The sequence below is a fragment of the Oratosquilla oratoria genome, unplaced genomic scaffold, assembly GCF_046742065.1.
Source record: "Oratosquilla oratoria isolate Oo_2021 unplaced genomic scaffold, ASM4674206v1 SCAFFOLD47, whole genome shotgun sequence".
NCBI classification, from domain to species: Eukaryota; Metazoa; Arthropoda; class Malacostraca; order Stomatopoda; family Squillidae; genus Oratosquilla; species Oratosquilla oratoria.
In genome coordinates, this window is record NW_027467711.1 from 635,029 (window position 1) to 644,475 (window position 9,447).

At 42.7% G+C, this 9,447-nt stretch overlaps 1 protein-coding gene across 1 annotated transcript; it reads right to left on the reverse strand.

Moving 5' to 3' along the window:
- Window positions 1-3,560: 3,560 nt before the first annotated feature.
- LOC143023364 (uncharacterized) lies at window positions 3,561-5,529 on the reverse strand. The gene is made up of 4 exons (XM_076181883.1): window positions 5,306-5,529; window positions 4,887-5,209; window positions 4,188-4,609; window positions 3,561-4,103 (listed from the first exon to the last, which is right to left on the reverse strand). Exons 1-4 carry the CDS (start codon window positions 5,527-5,529, stop codon window positions 3,561-3,563), a joined length of 1,512 nt encoding a protein of 503 aa, XP_076037998.1.
- Window positions 5,530-9,447: the final 3,918 nt, after the last annotated feature.

Consider the following 9,447-nt stretch of genomic DNA (forward strand, 5'->3'; position numbering starts at 1 on the left):
ATCAAAGACGGGAGGGCTAGTGATGCAAAAAAAAAAAAAAATATTGCAAAGTTTGATTTTTGTTATTTATTATTATTTTTTTTTTTTATTAAATATCAAGTACAGTACTACCTCTCATTAACAGACTAAAGGGGGGTAATGGTGTCCGTTGATGTGAATAATCCGTTGATTTGGAGTGGTTTTTGGGTGGCATAGTGATTGCACGCACTAAACAACAGCACCAAAAACGCAGCGAAATCACCACAAACACAGCTAATTAATGTCCGTTAATGAGAGGTCTCACTGTATGTGGAAACAGGTGTGAATACTTGATTCATCCCTCCACATATGCGTATCTACCTTATCCAAAGAGACATCAGACCCAGTATAAAAATAAACAAGCAATTGACATTTTTAGTCAGGACTCAGATGCTGCAACAAGTGCAGATACTGTATATGGTCCAATATGGCTACCTTACAAAATTTACTCTTAGTATAATCTTCAAAGGTTAAACACTCCAAATTTCCTTGTCATGAATGGTTAAAAATACACATAAAATAGGATATACAATAAGGTATGCACAAATTAATCATGGTCTATGGGCCTGGGAAATATATAAAAAAAACACGATTTTTTTTTCTGTCAATTTTTTTGAAATGATTTTTTTTTTTTTTTTTCTCTATAGGAAGGCAGTCATATACCAACATGCTTTCTGTGATTTCATGGACCAAATACATGGACACTGTGGGAGGTACTGCATATATATGGGATAGGAGGAAAGCTGTTAAGAGCAGTCAAGAGTTTTTATGAGAGTAGTAGACAGTTGTGATTCATATAATGTGGAGGGAAGGAATGGAAGAGGTGGTGATGACAGGAATGGTGGAGGGAAGGAGAGCAAGAGGAAAGCAGAGGGAGAAGTATATGGACGGGCTCATGAGGGCGACGGGAAAACAACTCAAACCAGCACAGATGTTACAAGTAACTAGGGACCGTGAACAGTGGCGCTCCATGGTTGCCGAAGTCCAAGAGGATATGGCACGACGGTAAGGTAAGGTAAGTAGAGCTTGTGTTAGGATTAGAAATGGAGAGAGTGAATGGTTTGAGGTAAAGGTGGGACTTCATCAGGGATGTGTTATTTCGTCCTGGCTGTTCAATCTTTCCAGGGATGGGGTGGTACGAGAGGTGAATGCAAGGGTAGTGGGTTAGGGGTTGGAGATGATTAAAGAAAATGGAGAAAAGTGGGAGGTGAGCCAGTTGTTGTTTGCTGACGATATTGTGCTTGTAGCAGGATCAGAGGAGGGATTGAGGAAGTTAGTGACAGAGTTTGAGAAGGTGTGTGAAAAAAGGAAGCCGAAGATAAATGTGGGCAGCAATAAGGTGATAAGATGTACAAGGGGAGAGAGTGACAGCAGGTTGGAAGTGAGCATTAAGGGTGAAAGACTGGAGGAAGTGAATAGTTTTAGATATTTGGGTGCGAATGTGGCAGGAAAGGGAGGAGTGGGGTGGAGGTAGAATGTAGATTGAGAGAAGCGAGTAAATGTCTTGGTGGATTGAAAAGTGTAATGAGAAATAGACATCTGGGAATGGATGCTAAGAGGAGGTTATATGAAGGAGTGATTGTGCCAACAGCATTGTACGGGTCAGAAACATGGAACATGAGAGAGGAAGAGAGAAGGAGTTTGAATGTGTTTGAGATGAAATGTCTGAGAAGTATGATAGGGGTTACTAGGCTAGATAGAGTGAGAAATGAGGTGATGAGGAGAACGGGTGGAAAGGGAACTGAGAGATGGGGATGATGAAAGAGTATTATGATGGTTTGGACAAATGGAAAGAATGAGTGAAGAAAGATTAGTAAAAGAGGTGTTGAAGGCAGAGGTGGAAGGAGTGAATATGAGGGGGGATCCTAGGATGAGATGGATGGATGGGGTGAAAGGGGCATTACAAAAGAGAGGAATGTCTGTGGAGGAAGGACAGGAGAGGACAGAAGATAGGGGTGAATGGAGAGGGGTTGTGTATAGATGATGCTGTGATGCATGAGGGGGAGTGGGTGGGGGATGGGGGGTGAGGAAGTATGTATGAGAAAAAAAATTGACGCAGCCCGAAGAGATTTCTCCCCGTCTTCTCCTTTTCTGCATGAGGGGACAGAGAGGGGGGGTCGCCGAATTTATGAAGCGGCCTTGTTGTGGATGTGCTGTGTCTTGCGACACTGCTTCTGACCCAGGGCAGTGGACAGGATGCAGGGATGACCCATCATCCAGGAGGTGCCAAGATAAGAGGGAGGGTGGAGGGGAGTGGAATATATGGGAAATGGAATGGGAGTGGTTTCTATGCCTTTTTCTTTTTGGCTACCCCCCGTTTAGGGGGAAAGACCTTTGGTGTATGTATGTATTATTAATAGTTATTTCATATACTTGCTAGCATAGCCATAGCTGGCTATGTAATAGGCATATCATAGCCTGTCCAATATCTTAATTCTCATACCATAACAATGTAAGTATTATTTGTGAACAACATCCTCTATGACTACTACCAGTAGTATCTCCAACATATCATGTTTAAACAAACAAGACTAAGTATCAGACAATATTGATATGTCAAATAGGCATGTCCAGCATCAAGGCACAGCTGTCGCATTACAAATGATCTTAAAGTTGCTCATTTCCAGGAGAAAATAGGCTTTAAAATATGAATATCACATTAAAATATTCATATATAGGTGCCTTACCCTTAGATTTCCACTTAGAAAACTAATTTGCCACAGCTAATAACCAAATTTGTGTTTAAATCTGTGATTTTTTTTTTTTTTTTTAAGAACTGGGCATAGACTTGCAGAACAGCAAGACAATTTGTAAATCCTGCACATGTGCTGAACACTACAAGCATTCAAACTGAGGCATACCCATTTGAACGGGTCGCAAAAGATGGCATTGTAAACATTACATCTGGGATGGTGGCACCACTCGCAGATTCACACACACCTATCTTAAAGAGGAGGCAGAAGGTTTCCTTGTCCAGGGAAGCAAAGGTATGTCTTATTACTTCCAGGACTTTTGTTTGCCTTATTGACCTGGGCATGCACATGACTGGAGAAAGACAACCTGCAGTCACTTATTACTCCAAGGTCTTTCTCCTCATCTACTTCCTCCAGCATATGCAGTGTGCCATCTGGCATTGTCATAGTGTATCTGTGTGTGGGGTTGTCATTGCCAAGGTGCATCTCTTTGCATTTCTTTGGGTGGAACAACATCTGTATCCTAGATGCCCAGTCCTGCAGCTGATCAAGGTCCCCCTGCAAATCCCACTAGGCATGTCCAGTTGCTGTATGACCTTGAAGATCTTAATGTTATCTGCAAACATCAAGATCAGTTTGTTGAGGAGTTGTAGGATATCACATATGGACATGGAGAACAGGAGGGGGCCCAGAACCAATCCTTGCGGGACACTGCTGCTCACCTCTGCCCATTCGGATTACTCCCCTTCCACCATCATTCATTGCTTCCTACCTGTGAGGAAGCTCCTCATCCAGCTCAACACATTATCCCTTATCCCTAATCCTAAGGGACTGGATCCGGGAAAGCAGTCACTCATGTGGTACGGTATCAAATGCTTTGGCATAGTCCAGGAACAGGACATCAACAGGCAGGTTATGGCTCAGTGCTTCTGTCCATATGTCAAGAGCCTCTAATAGGTTGGTGACTGTCAATTTCCATCCTATGAATTCATGCTGCTGGTCACACAACAAATAGGTGGATCTGAGATGCTCCAGTATGTCCTCTGAGATTATCCTTTCCATGACCTTGCAGATGATGAAAGTCAGCAATACAGGTCTGTAGTTGGCTGGCAATGACTTGTTACCCTTTTTAAATATTGGGATGACTGTAGCTATTTTCCATTGTTGTGGGACTTCTCTTGTCTCCAGACTCCTAATGTATAGCAAAGTGAATGGGAGTGTGATGATGCCCGCAATTTCCTGTAGCACCCGCGGACATATCTGATCTGGTCCTGGCGATATTTCTGTTTTCAACAGCTTGAGTTTCTTTTTAACACAGTCCTGGTTGATGTTAATGTGGAGGCTATGCTCTATGTGCTTCTTTTCTGTGTTAGGTATTAATGATTGATCTTCCTGTGTGAAAACACTTTAATATTGTCTGTTCAGTACCTCTGCCTTCTGTTTGCTATTTGTTGTAAAAGCCCCTTCCTCAGTCACCAGATCTGCCACTCCTGTCTTGGTCTTCCTTTGACTGTTCACATAGCTCCAGAATCTCTTGTTGTTCCACTTGACCTCAGTAGCTAACTTAGCTTCAAAGTCTCTTCTTGCCTTCCTGGTTGCATGGGCTGCCTCATTCCTTGCTGTGATGTACTCATGATAGGCCCTACCATCCTTAGTGTACTCTTGATAGGCCCTACCATCCTTAGTGTACTCTTGATAGGCCCTACCATCCTTAGTGTACTCTTGATAGGCCCTACCATCCTTAGTGTACTCTTGATAGGCCCTACCATCCTTAGTGTACTCTTGATAGGCCCTACCATCCTTAGTGTTCAGGTATCTTATCCAGGCATGATACTTCTTTTTGACCTTCCTCAAAGCAGCACTGTCCATCCACAGAGGTTTCTTTTTTCTGTTGTTACCTTTGCATGAGGGGACAGAGGGGGGGGGGTTGCTGAATTTATGAAGCAGCCTTGCTGTGGATGTGCTGTGTCTTGCGACACTGCTACTGACCCAGGGCAGTGGACAGGATGCAGGGATGACCCATCATTCAGGAGGTGCCAAGATAAGAGGGAGGGTGGAGGGGAGTGGAATATGTGGGAAATGGAATGGGTGGGAGTGGTTTCTATGCTTTTTTCTTTTTGGCTACCCCCTGTGTAAAGGGGAAAAAGTTTTTTATATATGTATTTATGTATGTACCTTTGGTCTTCTTGGGGATACATTTGTCCATGGCTTCCTGTATAGCACTCTCTATAGTGTTAGTCTTTCTCTGAACATTCAGTCCATCCAGCATCTCCTCCCATTTGATATCAAGCATACTTCTTATGGCATCATAGTCCACTTTGTTATAATTTGGTATTGTCCAGTCATTAGTTGGTGTGTGGGCACTAAACATCATGGTGAAGTCTATCACAATGTGATCACTTGCTCCTAGTGGATCCAATAATCTTAGTTGTTCCACCATCTCTTGTTCATCAGTGATGATCAGATCATCCCTTGTTGGTGTTTGTCCCTCTCTGAATCTTGTGGGTTAGGTGACATGTTGTGACAAAAAAGTGTCTCTTATGCATTTTGTAAATATGTATTGAGGTATGTTCTGGCTTTTGTTGCTTGGTAACTTGGGAGCTGGTGTCCATGTTATTTCAGGATGGTTGAAGTCACCAACTATGAGTTTGTGTGTGTTGTTGCTTGTTGCAGCCCAGTTGAGAGTTGTATGCAGAGTTTCATTCCTTGGGATAGCCAGTGTGGGAGATCCACTTCTGTATAGTACACCTATGAGCAGTTTGCTATTGCTTTGTCCCCTAATCTGGAACCATGTGGCATCTATATGTGTGGACTCCATATCTGGGTATATTTGCTTTGCCCTGTGTTTTATTTGGACATAGATACCTGTCCTTCTGGTGTGTGGAGCTGTGAGGTCACTGGTAAACAGCTCATATCATGGTAAAGCTATGGTGTTTGGGTCTGGTGTCTGGCCTATCTTTGGCTTTATTTCAGTGAGTGCGGTAACATCATATGGGTCCTTATTGATAAGTGCTGCAAACGATTCATATTTGCTCATAATGGAATTGTCAAAGTTTGTATAATAAACTCTCAAGTCCTGGTTGTGGGTTGTCTGAGGTGCCTTCAAACCTGTAGTGCCTTTCTTGTTTTGCTGTTGTTGGTTTTTGCCTCTTCTTGGATGTTGACAATCCTCCCTAGCTTTATAACCCACTTTTTTTTTCTGGCTTTGCTTCCCTCTGCTCCCTCACTGCTGCTCTTAAGTTTGTTGACTCCTGTAATTGGCTTCTTGTCAGGTCTGGTCTGATATATACACTGCTGTATGTCTCATGTGTGCTATCCTTAAGCTGTTTGTCCATGGAGATTATAATGTCTTAGATTATAATGTCTTTTTTGAGGCCACCATGTCAAACACATGGAAACTAAATAAAAGGTTACTGGAGAACATAGATCAGGGCAAATTCTTTTAGTGTAAGAGTTGTAATTGACAGGAATTTCCTTCCTGAAGATGTTGTAAATGTGCCTTTTATTGGTGCTTTTAAATCTAAACTAGACAAATGATTTTGTAATGATGAGATTATTGTTTGTTATTGTAATATTTTGACATATGAATATTACTTACAGGAGTTAAAGTGTATTTTGATAATTCTGCATTCAAGATTAATAGATAGGAGCCCTAAAAGAAATGGAAGTCTCAACCTCCCATGTACATGAACTAGGTAAGATGCTGACACATTGCTCTGCAGGGCACCTTGTATCTTCTTTTTAGCAAATGTAGCTGTTTGTAATACTATTTGTTAATTTTCATCTTGCCAGTTTGCGCACCACTGTGTATATATTTTTTGTTGTATATGACCACTATAACAGCTTTTCTTAGTAAAATTTTCCCCACAAATTAATGTTAAAGGATGGTGGCAAAATAGTGGGTAAGATGAAACAGGTTAGGTTAGGTTTTCGTCTCACCCACTTGCACAGATATTTGTTTATTATGACAACTGCTCATTCCAAAAGGGTGACTAAAAGAAATCATTGAATTACAGGCCTGTAAGCATAACCTCATTTTCAGAAAAAAATAATGGAAAGTATCACCAGAGGTGCTATCAAACATCATTTAGAAAGTACATACATACATATACCAAGGCCTCTCCCCCCTTTCAAGGGAGGTAGCCAAAAAGAAAAAGGCATAAAATCATTCCCACCCATTCCATCCCTAAATACACTCCACTCCCCTCCACCATCCCTCTTATCTCAGCACCTCCTGGATAACGGTTCATCCCTGCACCTTGTCCACTGCCCTGGGTCAGAGGCAGTGTCGCAAGTCACAGCACATCCAGAGCAAGGCTGCTTCATTAAATCGGTGACCCCCCCCTCTCCGTCCCCCCATGCATAAAAGGAGAAGACAGGGAGAAATCCCTTTGGGCTGCGTAAAATTTTGCTCACACATACTACCTCACCCCCCATCTCCCCACCCATTCCACCTCATGCATCACAACAACATCCATATACAACCATTCTCCATTCACCCCTTTCTTCTCTCCTCTCCTGTCCTTCCTCCACAGACATTCCTCTCTTCCCCAAAGCCCCCTTCACCCCATCCATCCATCTCATCCTAGGATGTCCCCTCATGTTCACTCCCTCCACAGCTGCCTTTCATACCTCTTTTACTAGTCTTTCTTCACTCATTCTTTCCATATGTCCAAACCATCCTAATACTCTTTCATCAACCCTATCTCCCAACTTCCTTTCCACCCCTGTTCTCCTCACCTCCTCATTTCTCACTCTATCTAGCCTAGTAATCCCCATCATACTTCATCATCATACAGTCGCTCTCCCTTTATGCTCACTTCCAGTCTGCTGCCCCTTTCACCCCTTGTACATCTCATCACCTTACTTTTACCCACATTTAGCTTTAGCTTTCTTCTATCACACACTCTCCTAAACTCTGTCACCAACTTCCTCAATCCCTCCTCCGATCCTGTCACAAGCGCAGTGTCGCCCGCAAACAACAACTGGCTCACCTCCCACTTTTCTCCATTTTCTTTAACCATCTCCAATCCCTGACCCACCACCCTTGCATTTACCTCTCACACCCCCCCATACATGTAAAGATTGAACAGCCAGGGCAACATAACACATCCCTGACAAAGTCCCACCTTTACCTCAAACCACTCACTCTCTCCATTTCTAATCCTGACACATGCTCTACTACTCTCGTAAAAACTCTTGACAGTTCCTAGAAGCTTTCCTCCTATCCCGTATATCTGCAAAACCTCCCACAGTGCCTTCCTGTCTACCCTGTAGCCCAAAAAACATCCCTCCCCTTTCCCATAGCTTTCTCATATATCTGTCTTACCACAAAAATCTGATCTACAAAACCTCTACCTGTCCTAAATCCACACTGTTCCTCACCAGTTACTCCATCTGTTCCTCTCCTAATCTTCTCAATCAAGATCCTCCCATAAGCCTTCCCAACTACACTTAACTCCTTCACTCCGGGCCAAAATCTTGTGGGCAGCATTAGCTGCCAGACGTGCGATGTTGCGTCATAATACTCGCATTATAAAAAATAAAGACACCGTTGTATTAATCATTTTCTCTTTCACCCTTGAATTTTGATAACCATAGAAAATATGATGAAGCCAGTTTACAGAGTATGGGGGTCACGCTGGTACAACTACAATAAATATAATCAAGACGCCGACGTCGGCATCCTCGCGTACCCACTTGCTCCTCATGACGCCTACGTAGGCGTCACCGTATGGAAGGGGTTAACAAGCTAATCCCTCTGAAACTACTACACTCACACTTGTCCCCTTTTCCCTTGTAAAGTGTAACTATACAGGCACTCCTCCAGTCCTCTGGCACTACCCTCTCTCCAGCAAACATTAAATAACCTCACCAGCCAGTCCACCTGCAGTAACGTCATTTAAACTAGCTACTAAAAACACAAAACAAATGAACGACGCTTTCGGAGGTAGAGCGCGCGCGGACGACAGCCCGACGTCGGCAGAACGGATTGGGCATTCAGCAGTTGACCACAGTACAGTCAGTTGTTAGGAGCACCAGTTGGGTACTAGTACATTGCCTACCAACATAACGTATACTTAACTACTTACATATTGACACACCAGACGCCGGTAAGACAATCCAGGGAGACAGGTACGTAAGACATTATGGACGATTATGACTAAACGGACTTACACTTTTGCGTACCCAGCTTGCCGCGATTGTTCCTACCGGCCCCTACCTTTTTCTATGGGACCTGTGCCAACCGTAAGTAATTAATACATATAGTTAATGTTTTCCTAATCCTATACTTTATATGCGGGTACGATCTTGCATATAAATTGGCGACGAGACGGGATTGATACCCTAAGTAGGAAACTTCGTGCTGGTACCTTAGACTTAGTATAGTTAACGTATTGGAAAATTGCTATAGGTTAGCTAGTGGAATTTTGTGGGCAAGCTAGGCTATTCTAAAACCGCATATCTATCTTACCTGCGCTAATATTTTGTTTACATTCATTGCGTCCTTACAATTGCGTTTTATTGTAACCTTTTGTATTGCGAGGCTATTTCTATTATTCATCGCAATTGCTATTAGGCCTATTTGTACATACTTATGCTATTGTTCAGTTTTTTTTTGTGATGAGGTAATTTTGCAGTTTTCTAAGGTTAGGTGTGACTATAGCCTAATCTATGTTGAGGTTAGTTTTCTTGTTTTCTCTGGTTTGGTGAAGTTCTTTGTTCTTGGCTAACC

Bases quoted from the DNA above. Each gene is read 5' to 3' on its own strand.
- LOC143023364 (XM_076181883.1), bottom strand. From the start codon at position 5,529: ATGGAGTCCACACATATAGATGCCACATGGTTCCAGATTAGGGGACAA. The intron at 5,210-5,305 runs GTTACCAAGCAA...CTAACCCACAAG, and splicing joins ACATGGACACCAGCTCCCAA to ATTCAGAGAGGGACAAACAC. The intron at 4,610-4,886 runs GTACATACATAA...CCTCATGCAAAG, and splicing joins TATCCCCAAGAAGACCAAAG to GTAACAACAGAAAAAAGAAA.